Source organism: Sceloporus undulatus, chromosome 1, assembly GCF_019175285.1.
Source record: "Sceloporus undulatus isolate JIND9_A2432 ecotype Alabama chromosome 1, SceUnd_v1.1, whole genome shotgun sequence".
Classification (NCBI taxonomy): Eukaryota; Metazoa; Chordata; class Lepidosauria; order Squamata; family Phrynosomatidae; genus Sceloporus; species Sceloporus undulatus.
The window spans coordinates 61,680,307-61,695,135 of NC_056522.1; the positions used below are offsets into that span (position 1 = coordinate 61,680,307).

At 35.7% G+C, this 14,829-nt stretch overlaps 1 protein-coding gene across 3 annotated transcripts in view; it reads right to left on the reverse strand.

Annotated features, from left to right (window-relative positions):
- Window positions 1-1,349: 1,349 nt before the first annotated feature.
- SLC30A6 (solute carrier family 30 member 6) overlaps window positions 1,350-14,829 on the reverse strand; it is a 13,608-nt gene continuing 128 nt past the window's right edge. Inside the window, exons 2-11 of one of the 3 annotated variants that reach the window (XM_042445315.1) lie at window positions 13,883-13,963; window positions 13,703-13,738; window positions 13,090-13,184; window positions 12,813-12,973; window positions 10,055-10,103; window positions 7,851-7,970; window positions 7,658-7,760; window positions 3,587-3,634; window positions 2,006-2,074; window positions 1,350-1,863 (exon numbers count right to left, since the gene is read on the reverse strand). In XM_042445315.1, coding sequence (XP_042301249.1) covers window positions 1,366-1,863; window positions 2,006-2,074; window positions 3,587-3,634; window positions 7,658-7,760; window positions 7,851-7,924 — 792 coding nt within the window. In that variant the 5' untranslated portion in view covers window positions 7,925-7,970; window positions 10,055-10,103; window positions 12,813-12,973; ... (1 more) ...; window positions 13,703-13,738; window positions 13,883-13,963 and the 3' untranslated portion in view covers window positions 1,350-1,365. Of the gene's footprint in view, window positions 1,864-2,005; window positions 2,075-3,586; window positions 3,635-7,657; window positions 7,761-7,850; window positions 7,971-10,054; window positions 10,104-12,812; window positions 12,974-13,089; window positions 13,202-13,702; window positions 13,739-13,882; window positions 13,964-14,829 lie in introns of those variants that run through there. The other 2 variants (XM_042445313.1, XM_042445314.1) reach the window with 2 other exon arrangements.

Here is a 14,829-nt window from a genome sequence, read left to right on the forward strand (position 1 = left end):
CTCTGATGCACTAAGGAGTCTCAGTAGCTGCAGTTTCTTGACCTTCTCTTTCAAGAGAGCCACAAATTTGTTCCTGCTGCAAGTATAGTCAGGTTTTCTGGCAAGTCAAACATGGCGAGTACACACTGCAGCAAACAAGAGATCCTTCTTCCTCCAACCCTGCAGTTATTTTTTTTTTTTACCCCTTCAGATTGTAATAACTCTGACTGATATGACTGTGTGTACCACTGGTCCTCAGAGACTGAGCAATAAAGACAGAGCCAGCAGTTATATAGAGCTAGTAGCTCATACCTCAGACCCCAAGCAAGTCAGTGACTCAGCAGAAGCCCCTGCCCCCTTAGACCATGTGCTCAGGGAGAGCACATGGCCAAAAACAAACAAAATCCCACACACAAGCCTTCAAACACAGTCATTGAAGGATGACCCCCAAAACACAGTTCACCTTGTGCTCAAAGAAAAGCATACCTGGTTTCATGATTAGCAAGACATCAAAACATTACTGATGAAAGCCATAAGAGAAGACTTGTTGTTTCTGTCAGATATAAAACAGACATCCCGATGTCTAGGACTCATGCTTGCCATCACATCACAGGTAACCCCAATATTTAAACAATAGAAACTAGGTACTGATGTCAAAGTCAATTGCTTTCACAAATGTCAGGATGCCAGTAGAGTAACCAAAGTATCAGTTTTTCATACATATGCTCTCCCATTGAACACTTTACACAGGATTCACTGTTATCACTCTATGTGGTATTTTATTTCCCAGCAGACCATCAAAAAGATAGGAATAAATATTAATCTGCAATACTTACAACCACAGAGTAGCTGACAAAACTTTTGTAAAACGTGGATATATATTTCCTTAAATGTCAAACTGACTTTCAATAGTACCCACTGGTCCTCCAGGAGGCCTGGTTTTATTTAAAAAACATTTATTTTTTTACTTAAGGAAAATATGAATTTTAAAAATGATTGCTTGATTACATCAGAGGCAACAATATTTTAGAAAAAGGATGCAAAATGTTTTGTTCAAAGAGAATTATCTCATTAATCATCAGGTTAATCACTTCTTTGATAAAATTTGTTAATTTCAGAAAGTTCATTGATATATTGTGTTATATTCACTTATAAAAGGAGCAATAAAAATATGGAGCAGGTCACTCTTTGTCAGACTGTCACTGAGCAAACAACTTCACAGTTAAAGAGCAATAACCACATAAAAGATGAAATCAGAACACCTATTTTCATGATGTTTTTGGAAACACCTGATCCTACATATCTAGAAAATTTGGTCCTGTAGAAAAATGAGCAATAAAATAGATGAAAAAATGAATTCAAACAATAAATATGAGAAATAGTTTATTAAGGTCTGGACTGACCTCGAGTGCTAGTTCCATATCTGTGGGGGGCATTTATAAGACCAGTCCTGAATCCCTGCGTTGCTCCTATTGCTGGCATCCCTAATCCTGAAGTGAAGACACTGCTGTAAGGTACAGTTCCACGGTTGAAGCCTAGTCCATACGGTCTTGCCTGAGTGTTTGCCAGAATGACTGGGTTCATATTTTTGCCTGGAGTATTAAAAGAGAATTCAGGAGGGGGGCTGCTTGCTCTAGCTGGAGTGGATGTGGCAGGGCTAGAGTTTTCTGTAGCCTTTAGAGGTGGCATGGGAATTATATGATGATCTGAAAGAGTCAGCATACTGTTTGCTATAGGTCCAGTGGTCAAGGTAGGCCTGATCCAGTCATCTTTGAAAATCTGAACTGTCAAAGTAGACACTAATGTACATAATCGGTTGGTCACATGAGCAAGTACCATTTGTTCATTGGCATCTCTTCGAATTCTCACATGTACTGATCCAGCCTAGAAAGCAAACAAAAATTTAATGTACTTAATATAACCCTGGTCTACACAAGAAATGACTGGACTTATTAAATGATTGGACTGATTAGTGCCTCAAACTTTGCTTTTAAAAAAATGACACAATGAAGAAAAAAATACATACCAATGAACCAAACCCCAATGTCCAGAAGTGTTCGTTTCGAACTTCTAAAACACCATCCAAAGTAGAAACCTAGACCAAGACAAACAGCAATAAATACTACTGATATTAAAACAATAATGTTTTAATAACTTCCTGGGGGTTTTATAAATAAGCAAATTTACTTGAGGTTAAACTATTTTAAAATCAATGGACTTCCAATATAAATATACACAACTTCAGGATGGATATCTGTTAATAGCAACAGCAGCTTCATTTATATACCACTTCATACTGCACTAAGCAGTCTCCAAGTCGTATACAATTGTAAGCTATTTGCCCCCAACAAGTTGGGTACTCATTTTAGCGACCTCGGAAGGATGCTAGGCTGAATTGACCCTGAGCCCCTGGACAGGTTTGGGAGCCAGCCTGCAAAATTTACCCTCCTCATATCATCTTAACTAAGGACAGAAACATCAAAATGCAGGCATCTTACTAACATCTCCAGTTTTTTTCTCCTGTTTGGTTTGTAACATCTTGCCCGATGAAAAAGCTTGTAACAAGTATACTATGCATTTTGGTTGACCAATCAAAGTATCACTGTTTGGTGGATTTTTGTTTGAATTTGCTAAATGGCCAACACAGCTACCTCAGCATATTTTCACAACCTTGTAGTTTGTGAGTGAGTGCTGCAGTACCAGCATTTAACCACTGTGCCACCATACCTATATCAAGGTACAAATGAAATTTATCTAAATTTATGTTATTTTGAACTAGTAAAATATTTACAGCAATCTTTTTTGTTCTGACCCTACCAAAAAGACATATGTTCTACAAACTATTAACAACAGGACCAGGACTGATTGCTGGGGGAATAGAATTGATGATCAGAACAGATTTATGTCATGAGCACTTGGCATTCATGCTGCTACCATTTCTCTCGTTTAAACAAAAAACACAGTATTACACAATGGTGCATGTGTGTGTGTGTGTACTAAACAACATACTTACTATCAAAAAGGTGCATGTAGAGTGGCAACTGTTCCACACAATTTAAACTACTGTGGACCCTTGTTATACGCTGGGGTTTGGTGCCAAGATCCCCCGTGGTTAACAAAATCTGTGGATGCTCGAGTCCCATTAAATATAATGGCATAGCAAAATGGTATCCCTTATAAAAAATGGAAAATCAAGGTTTGATATTTGAAATTTATATATATATTTTGACATTTTCAAACCATGGATGCTTGAATCCATGTATAAGAAGGGCTGGCTGTATATATAGATCTCATTCTACATGCAAAAGTTTTCCCAGCTTCCAGGAGTAGTCCCAAATCCTCTCACCAAATCTTCCAAGAGCAAGGAGCTCTCTGGAGCTACATCTCATGAACTGAGAAGAACTATTATTACTTATCAGCAACATATGGTTGGGGTGGGAGGAGCATCTATCAAAATCATGGGATAAGGTGTCCCACTCTCACAAGCTTAGACCATGGGCCACCAGAGTTCTTTATCATACATGCCTAGATGCATTTCCTGGAAACTCACTGAGATGGGGTTAGTCATGGTCACTGTGTACAAATGTACCTTTTAACATTGATTTACCTCTCTTATAAGTTTATCCAGCTGTCCAATCACATGAGATGGTGTAGTCTGGAAAAAAGTATTTTTTTAAAAAAAATATTTTATTTTAAGGCCAGCTTTGCCACAGTTTTATCTGTATTTACTTAAAATGGTTTTAAATTGTTTTTAGACAAAACCTTCTCAATGCAGTTTACTAGGTAAAACACTGAAACAAACACAAAAAAATACCAATTAAGAGAGCAACATAAAATCTTTAAAGTAACATCATTAGTAAAAACTCCAGTTTATTATTTATTATAAATGAGTATATATTTATTTAAAAGGAGACTGGAACAGCCAGGCCTTTAATGTCTATTTAAAATGATCCAGGCATGGAGGTGCACATAAATCCCACACTGGAGTATCATCAATAGGAAGGGGCCACCTCAGAAAAGGCTCTCTTTCTTAAGCCACCAAGTTATCACACCTCCTGGCTGGCATGTGAGCATGGACAAGTTCATACAGATGCAGACAGTCTTCAATTAACCTGGTCCCAAGCCAATTTGGGCTTTAAAAGCGATCACCAGCACTATAAATTAGGCCTGGAAATACATATACAACTCATGTAGCCATTGCAGAATCAGTGTTACATATTGTGAATACCTGTACATCCAGGCAGTGGTATTCTCTACCTACTGAAGCTTCTTAAACCAGGAATAGGAAACTTCAGCAGGCCCCAAGACAAATTCAGTCCCCCCAGCAGATGAACCACATGCTGCATAACCTCCCAAAATGTAGACTACAAGCATTCTTTCAGAAACTGAAGTAACTGAATTTCATTTCTATATGGAGTGTAAGACTCAAAAGACCATACACACACACTACAGCAAGATCCTCTATAAAGCTCTACATAAAAACCACTTCTTCTGATGAGCATTGACCCCACCAATCTGGAGCATATGAAGGATCCAGGAGGAATCCACAGGCCACATGATTTCCATTCCTGTCCTAAGCCATTTCTAAGCTATTCTCAAATAGAACGGATTAGACTAATCTACTATGAATGCAATACAAAAGACAATCAAGGATAACACTCAGTTGTTACAGTGCTGCTGAAATATGAACAATCAAGGTATCTGGGAACCAGCTGGTTCATTGTTTTACACTGCTTGAGTAGGAGGAAAGACAAGACATATTGTCCAAGTACATTTCTTCTGAAGAAAGTACACAGTGGGTGGCAATTTATGAACAGCATCCTTGTTGATATACTGAATTAAAATGTACCAAATGGCACAGAATAAATTGTCAAGTTGTTCTTTTGAGGCTCACATCTGGTGGGTTACTGTGCCTAACTGTACCATATGTCACTTTTTTTTTACATCTTTGTTCAATTTTCAACTAGCCCAGATATTTCTGTTTTTAGTTATTCCCTATAAGCACAACCATAAGAAAAACTGCCACTGTCATTACATGACTACTGTACTGTTGTCACCTAAGTGCTGAAAGTTCATGTAGGAAATTATAAAACAATAAGCACGGCCTGGAGCAATATATATATATATATATATATATATATATATATATATATATATATAGTGAAACCTCATCTCCTGAAATGCCCACTGCCCAGAGCTTTTTGTTTCCAGCCAGTGGCCATCCTGTCATGATAGGGATACCACCATAGAGATACAGTAATATCACCATGCAAACACCCAATCTCATCTGACTTGCAAAGCTAAGTAGGTTAGACCTGGTTAACACTTAAGAGGGAGACCACAAATAAATAGAGGGATGTCCTAATAGTGTTAGGTAAGAATCCTGGCTGAAACCTCGAAGAGCTATTGCTGTTGGTCAGAGTCGAAATACTGGTCTGGATGGACCAAAGGCTTGACTCAAGTTTTCATTTGTCTAGTACATGGTTCAAGAGATTCTGATTCAGAAATGTCTTTAGTATGATTCTAAACAGGCCCCTGAAGAAAGTCTTTTGAGTGTCCATAGTACATAAGGCTGAAATGCGTCAAGCTTTTCGACCAGAACAGGCCATCTTTCGAACACTGAGATGTGTCTTTTTTCTTCTTCTGTAGGTTCCTTTGGATGCTGCTCAGTATTCCAATATAAGCTAGCTTCATCTGCCCTGCTTTTCCTTTTCTGACTCCTGCTTATATGCCCTGCTCCTAAAGATCTGTGAGCATGCCTAGTCTTCAGTTATGTCAGTACTCACCAGCTCAGTCTATCAAAAATAGATGAAAGCCAACTCTAATTTTAAGATGGAACCAACAGTCTAAAAATATTAGCATTGTTTGTTCACTTTCTTGGCCTCAGGGGAAGACAATAGCAAACCTCCTCTGAATAAATTATGCCAAGAAAACCCTGTTATAGGATTGCCATAAGTCAGAAACGACTTGAAGGCACACATTAACAATAATAACAAATTTCTTGTTCTCTTCTGTTTATTAAATCCTTTCACTTCTGTCCAGTAAGATTCAATTTTATTTGTCCATCCAAATGAATGAATTTCAGTATTATTATCTTAATAATGTAAGTGAAAAACAGATAAGCCAGTCTTTTTCTCTTAAAGAGTAATTTCTATAAAAAAAAATAAAATTAGAATATAAGCCAGAAATCCTACTTCTAAATATGTTGGAACAAAAATTAGAAGAAAAATACGGAAATATTATATTCTATATGCTAACTTCAGCCAGACTGGTATACGCAAGATACTGGAAAACCAAAAAGGAAGTACTTATAGATGAATGGATTACTAAATTTATGGACATACTAGAAATAGATATTTTGTCGAAAAAATTGAATAGAGAAACAAAAAACACCAAAATGGATGAATGGGAAAAATTATTAGATTATATAAAGCAAAAAGTGGGGGGAAGTGATTTGAGGACAGAATTTAGAGATTAAAGTGAGAAATAAAACAAAACCGGAAAAGAAGATAACTTTTCAAATTTGTAATAGTATTTAAAGTATATTATTATGTGCATAGTGATATAAATCTTGTAACTGAAATATCTAACCATCTATATTGTGTTATGTAAATGATATGAATATTACAAAGACATTGTAATCGTCATATAAAGATGTAGGGTAAGCACATATTACTTAGAAAAAAGATATGCAGAAAAGATGTAAAGTTATGAATCAAAAAGTAGGGGTCTTTGGAAGTCTTTTTAGATTTAATTGTGAGTTAGTCTTTATGTAGTCCAATTGTTGTGATCTGTTTTAAATGTCTGTATTTAATGTATCCGTATTGTATTGTATGAATGGATTGTCTTTTTAAAACCAATAAAAAATTATATTAAATTTTTTTTTGCAATTTAATTTTTAAAACTTAGAAGAAAAAGTTATAATTTTGTAATCCCTTTTTAAAAAAAAAAGACTTGATAAAGTTACAACTCAGCCAAATTCAACTAATATACAAATCTTTCCCTGTATCAACCAATACAAATTATTCCATTCAATATTCTAGCTGTAATGCATTGAAACTGTATTACATTCTGCTTTAAATGTTTTTAAATAAATGCTTCAGTGTTTTATTTTTTCAGAGATCCTGGGGAGAAAGCATCTATTAGTCCTGCCAGGATTTACTGCCAGCATTTCAGTTTTCTGAAGATTAACTTCATATCCATATAGATGACTAAATAAATTCTTGTTCAATTAACAGCTCAGAAATTCACTCTTAGGAATCAGTAGCTCCTATGCACCTTCCAGAGAACAGTTCTATACAGTTAAGATGACAGATGGTAGCGAGCTATAAACTAGGCTAAAGAAACAAACAATCAAGAGGTCAAGCATCCCTACATGCTGTTTCGAACATCTTTTTTTGTACTGTTTCCTTAAAATGTGCAAAGCATCTGTCAGGTCAAAGTTCTAAAACAATAAACCATCAGTACATAGCCCTTATGGGCAGGAAATGATGATCTTACTATATCTTCTTTGCTTTGCTTTTCTATAACAATTTTTGTACATTTCACAAAATGGGAGTCTGCATGTGTATGAATTTTGCCAGCTCCTTCTTTTTCTGTTGTTCAAGTCAGCTAAGTGCTGCCAATATTGATTATACTGTAAAACACCATTACAAAATGGTTTCAGTCATTCTCTCACCTGAAGCAATACCTTTCCACTGTAGACACTCATGGGATACATAGTACCAAATGTCATCAAGGCAATAGCTACTGCAGAGGCAGTATCAACAGCAAAATAGTTACTGAAATAAACAAACATATTAGAGGGCATATCTGGTTTTTTTCTAATATTCAGTATTTGTTAATATTATGCTAAGTGTAACTATACTTACTTAATTTCAATTAGCATGTATGTAATGCAGAGAGCTAAAGCCCCAGCAAGGTCGATCAAGACAAAAGGATTCATGCGTGGAAGAAATATGCTGCTCAAGCCAGGAATGATACCACACAAACTAAAAGAAAGTAGTAATATAATTAGTAATGAAAACTGCAAGATAAACAACCACACACCCTATTTATAGATACAGTTGTACGTTTTACACTAGCTCTCTACAAAGAGGAGATTTTAAACTGAGGACAATTTTGAACCTTGTTAGTGAATTGTAGTGGGTGGGGAAATGCAAGTATCTAAGGAATATTCAGTTGGATCATTTCCAGCAAATGATACCATCAAAAGCAGAACAGCTATGTTTGTTTGTTTGTTTAATACATCTGTTTGTCACTTCTCAATCCACCAGGGCTCTCAAGGTGAAGTACAAAGGATAATATTTAAGCATCTCAATATTTAAGCAACAATATTTGCTAGTACAGTAGGCCCTTGGTATCCGCTGGGTTTGGTTCCAGGACCCCCATGTATACCAAAATCCGTGGATGCTCAAGTTCCATTATATACAATAGACAATAAAATGGTGTCCCTTATATAAAATGATAAAATCAAGGTTTGCTGTTTGGAATTTGTATATTTGTTAAATATTTTCAAGCCTTGGATGCTTGAATCCGTGGATAAAATATCTGTGGACATGGTGGGCTGACTGTATTTTCTGGCCTGAGAAATTAATATTTACCAGTAATTCTTCGCAACCTCCATTAATGATTTCCAGATGTATAAAATGCTTTAAGCTTTGTGAATGATATAATATGATGACCATCCTAGCAATAACTCTACATGCAGAACAATCCTTGGCAACTCTAGCTAAAAGGATCAGAAAAGCAGGTAATGGGAAAGTTACTGTAGGCCTGCAGAAGTGAGGGGAAGCACAATCTGGCCTCTGCTTTTGGTCACAGAACAATAGCCTCCCTCCACTGTAACAAGGGTGGGGGCAAGCAGGACATTCGCCCATCCATCTGCCAAAGAAAGATCAGCTGCCAGGAACTTGCTTATCCTTTACTCCTTCTCCTGCCAAAAATAATATTTTGGCCTCAAGAGCCAATTCTCCTGAGTCTGCATAGAAGCACACTGTGATCCCAGCCACTGGCCAGAAGACTAATGGTTGCTGGGCTGTATGTATACATGTGTATTTGGGTGCATATGTATTGTTAGAAACTTATAAGCTGCTTTGAGGATCATTCCATCAAAGATGGGATATAAATAACCTAAGAAATAAGAAGACAGTGTGAGATCCAGAAGAGCAGGTATCAGTTCCAGGAGACACCTCTGGGATAACACTGGGCTAAAAAAAAAATGTAGTGACTGCAATGTAGCTTCATACATCGGGGGAGAGGTATCTTCCTTCTGCCTGGATGCTGCTGGATTACGAATATTATTTACACTAATTACACTGGCTCCTGGTATGCTTCCAGTAGCAATGTAAAGTGTCCTCTGACAACCTAAATCAGGAGTTTTGTTCTACTGATTTGAACTACAAATGCCACCATTCGTCCCCTTTGATTGCTGGCTGAGTCTAAAGGGGCTTCTAGTCCAAAAGAAAGTGAGAGACTACCAGTGCCCTTTTGGAACTACTGCTTTAGATAACCTTGCCCCAATCTTGGGTCCTCAGAGGTTATTAAACTATAGTTTCCAGAATCCTTTATCACATGTCATGCCCTCTACAGAGTCTGAGAACAGGCAGAACAGTAACACCTGGTGAGCCAGAAGCCATTAATTATTTTTAAATCATAGAGCACTTTTAATTTATTTGCTGCCTAAAATACTTTCCAGGAAACTCTCATTAAAGAGGCCAAACTGGAGTCTACTGTAGTTGACTTCAAGATTCTGTCCAGTTTCTAAATCATTACTTACAACTATGCTAAACACATAGCAAAACCTATTACTGTAGGTTTTATAAACACAAGAGATCAATGTCTTCTAAATACTGCATAACTGTGTTTGCCACTAAATTTATAGGAGGCCATTTTAGTAGGAAGTGAAGGATATGGAAGTGTAATAGCAGCAAGTTCCATGGCCAGATCTACTGTCCTTGCCATAAAGCCCTTGCCTTTGACTTTCAAATGAGGAACTGGGGAGCGATCTGGTCCAAAGGCTGGCAGTTGCAAAACCCTGCAAAATATACAACTGCATTGTTATTCTCAACCTTACCTCCGACTGAGATCGGCAACATGCTCCTGAAGCCAGCTTGTACTTGCAGCTACAAAAAAAAAAAAAGAAGAAAAAAAGAAAGAAAGAAAAAAGAATAGTATGTGTTACCGTAAAAAATCATTACCTTATCTTACACAAAATCTATGTTTGAAATACTGTTTTATTGCTCTTACAAGTTCTATCCCATCAAGTCTATGGGTCTGTTTGTGTGTTGTATACCTTCAAGTTGTTTCTGACTTATGGAAACCGTAAAGCAACCCTATCGTTGTTGATTGGCAAGATTTGTTCAGAGGGGCTTTGATCTTACCTTTCTCTGACACTGAATGTGAGCAGGGATTGAAACCCTGAACTCAAGATTAGAAGTCCAACACTCAAAACACTACACCACACTGGCTCTCTGGTAAAGTCTATTATATTACAATTTTAGCTTGGCTAAATCAATTAACGCAATTTTTTTAAACCTACACTACTAACCCAGTAGTCTTCACACATGTACATGGATTTAAGACTGTTCAGCTGTAAATAGGAAATCATGGGGGGTGGGGTGGGGTGGGGAACAAGCTTGGTTGCAAGTATTTTAAATATTACCATAAGTCATACAATTAATTTGAATTTGATCCTCTTGTCTAAAACGTAGTGAAACATTATAACCACCACAATCAAGTGTCCTCTACAGGCTGTCATTCTCTGTAGTCCACCAAGACAAACCTATATACTAATAATAGTAATAATAATAATAATAATAATAATAATAATAAATTATTATTATTATTATTATTATTATTATTATTATTATTATTATTATTATTATTATTATTATTTATATTCCGCTTAATCTCAGGGAATCCAAGCAGATTACAGCAGTAAAATAACATACAATTAAAAGAGAAATGCATTAAAAATTCCCAAATCCCCAACCCTCCTAACATAAGAACACAATCAAGTATACTGCTGTTAATACCTGAACTACCTAAGCTAGGCTGCTTGTTTCATCTGTCTCTAAAAAAGGAAATCTCACGTATATGTTCTACCCAGTCACTATTTGCTTTTGGAATACCCCAGATTAGTTGATTCCAGTAAGAGGCAAAGATACACAGACTGCAATAATGAGAGCTTTTTAACTGTTACAGCATGGTGGCTCTAATGGCTACTATTATCATGCAAATTATTTTTTTTTATTTCAACACACATACCTCGTATTATCTTTACAAATGAGAAATATATTCCTATATTCTAATTTGGCCTATATAGAAATGGGATGGAATATATGAACCCTGGGTTCAGGTCAATCCCCTTAGGTATTGTGCCAGCACAGTTATAAACTTCTTTTTAACAATATCAATCAGGATTAGAATACTAGTGGAGTGTGAAAAATATGTCAATTAGCATCTCTGTTTTTACTATTCTTATGGCACCATCTATTTGACTACTGAGGACAAATTTTCTTAGTTAAAGAGAAGGGAAGCCAAAGAACTAGGTATATCATTTGCAAGATTTATTTATAAGACATGAAACCAAGTCAGGAATTCACACAAAACAACAACTGGGGAATATTTGTGTCTCATGGTTTCAAATTACAGTAACCAGTTTTATACCTAGTCCATCCTAAAGTCAAGCTTGTAACAGGTCATTCATTAACTAAATTTGAATCAGGGATGTTTCAAAGAAGTTTCAAAGTTTGCTATATTAACTTCAAAAAAATATTCTCTCTTGACTGCCCTAAGTGTTGTCACTGTAATTGGTCCTATGACATAATATATATTCTCCGTTATGGGAAGCCACTCCATTTAAAGAAATCTCAGTTAAAATATGTGAATATTGAGAAATAATTTTAAAACAATGGTACACAACTGAAACTGAGCTCTATAAACAAATATCTGCCAAATATTGGAAAAACTGCCACGCTGTTGGTACTTTCACACATGGTACTGCTGTTCAAAAGTAAATAATAATAATTGGTTAGAAATTTTCAATAAATAAGGAACAATAACTATATGTGTGTATGTGTTTACTCTTCTGTTTACTCAAGTAAACAAAAACCTTATTAATAAAGAGCTGATAATATTTTTGTCAAGCAGCTCGTACAGTGATTGCTCAAAAAGGAAAGGGTTACACAGTTTATATTTGAAGTGTTGGTATGAGCAGTTACGGCCTATCACTCTCGTGAAAAAACAACTATGACTTCTTTATTATAGATTGGTTTCTATTTATTTATTTTATTAACAGAAAAACAGATAAACATGATTTATTCAGCTTTTATACTGATGCTTGTAATGATATCCTAACTTGAAGGCAAGGTGTGCATTACATGTTTTGCTAAGGAGTACTGTCAAATCATAAACTTTATTTATTCTACAGAATTTTATAATATTATATAGCTTTCAATACATTTTAAAAAGCAATATGCAAACTAGTTTGCACTTATGCAAGTCAAGGTCAGCTGCAGGTGTTATAACGAGATTAAGATACCATAGCTGAATTTGAACACTTCCCACAAAACTATACTCACAATTAATTCCTATTGACTTTAATAGTATTTATTACCAGATAAGTATGTATAGAATTTCAGCTTTAATCTAGCCTAGGATCATACATGTTGACAAAATTATGTGCAGAAACAAGCCACATATTATACAGGTGCCATAATTGTTTTATAGGGAAATTATGTTCTTGAATTGAACAACTACTATTCAGGCCCATCCACAAGTCTATTTGGAAGGAAAAAACTCTCCAGAGATTAAGATGCACAGCAACAAACCTCAGATCCTGTACCAATGTAGCTTTCCTTTGCAGTGCCATTCAGAAAACATGAAAAACAGATAAGAGTCCATTTCAAGCATAGAAGTCTTCAGCCATGTTTATCATTCTCCAAAGTGCAATGCAAACAAGGGAATGCTTACACTTCCTTTCCTCCAGGACCTTTATGCATATTGGAGAAAGAGGTTTGGTGACAACCATACATATAATTATTGATTAGTAAGAAACATTTTGAACTTACTCATTTTAGGATTTTTTCTCATATACTCATGACATACCTTCAGAGACATAAGCAAAAGGTTTGTTTCTAACAGACAGCATTGTAAACAAGTTGAAAGACAGTGCCACAAAAGTGCCAACCAACAATCGACCCCTAAAAAGAGTAACAAAAGTAATCAATATCCCTTCATCAATTTAATAAGTTACATTAGCCACTTATCATCCTCCTCCTCCTCCTCCTCCTCCTCCATATATTATATTTTAGTCTTATTCAATTTCTTTTTCATCTATATCTAACCAGCTGAGATAAAGATCTTATTTCTTTATGCAAGTGTTCATCTTATCCTAATAGCCAAATTATAAGAAAGTAAGCTTCATGTACTACACATAAGGATTCTGTTATATCTATAAACTTTAATTCCTTATCTGCAACAACTTTCTGAAATCCATTTGTTAACTGATTAATTATTTGAACTGATTTCCATCTACAGATACAGCCTGGATTCCTTAATGTCCACAGATTTTTGGTATTGACCTATGTCAGTATAAACTTTATGTATACCTCTGCACTACAAACTGTAGTATTATATAGTTTTTTTGTTTTGTTTTGGTTATGCCACTTTGCTCCTACAATGTTTAATTCTACATATTTTGTATATTAAAAGCACTTACGTGTGAATCTCTGGTTGTTCCAGAAACCTCTCAGCACTGTAAGACATGAGAATCAGTTTTAGAGTCAGTTCCATACTACTGCTTGAAATTATTACTAGAAAACTACATTAAATTCTATTATTTCGTGGATGCTGCCCTTGTTACACATAAATCTTAAGTGCAAGCAACATATATTCCTACCTTTCTTTTAATATAAAAAGTGCTCCAAGCTGTGCCAGAACTGTGGAGGCAAATACTGCTAAGACTTCCAATCTCTCAAACCTGAAATTTTGAAAAATCAAACATTTAAAAATCAATATGAAAAAATAAGGACATTTATCAGAAAGTAAATTCCATAAAATTAAGAAGGATTTGTTTTCAACTATGGTCAGAATACTGATTAAATATGACATGAATACTGTTTTTGTCCTTGACTCTCTAATTTTAAAAAAAGTAATATGGGAGATCAATCTTTGTGCTAAGAATGATTGAGTGAATACATATATACACTCTCTCTCTCTCTTTCTGTGTGTGTGTGTGTGTACACACACACCCCTCCATATTTGTGGCTTTGATATTTGCAGATTTGGTTATTCACGGATTTGATTAATATGTTCTCTCTAGGAATATCTAGGTCCTCCAGTGCAACTCCATGGTCAACTTTAACTACAAGTTGCACTGATAGACCTATAGATTCCTAGAGAGAATGCTCTACTAGGCATTTTTAGCTCCTCCAGCAGAGTTCTGTGGTCAGTGTCTGTTGGCATCCTGTCAGGTAAAAACATGGTGTTTTTTTATTTGCGGTTTTTCCATATTCACGGGGGCCTTGTGCCCCTAACCCTAGAGAATATGGAGGGACAAGTGTGTATGTGTATGTGTGTGTGTGTGTGTGTGTGTGTGTGTGTACGAGAGAAAGTCTCTGTTCAAACCATCTAATTTCTTAGCCAGAAAAAAGGCTAGAATTAAGGCTTGAGTACAATGTCATTTTGGTATGCAAGTTTCACCTTTCTTATCTGGCTGAGGAACTTTGTACAAAATTTGCGCAGGTTCTTAAACAGACTTTGTTTATAAAACTATTAAACATTCATGAAACTAGTAAATCAAACTATTAACCACTTGTTTCACTTTTTAGGGAAATAAACATTTTT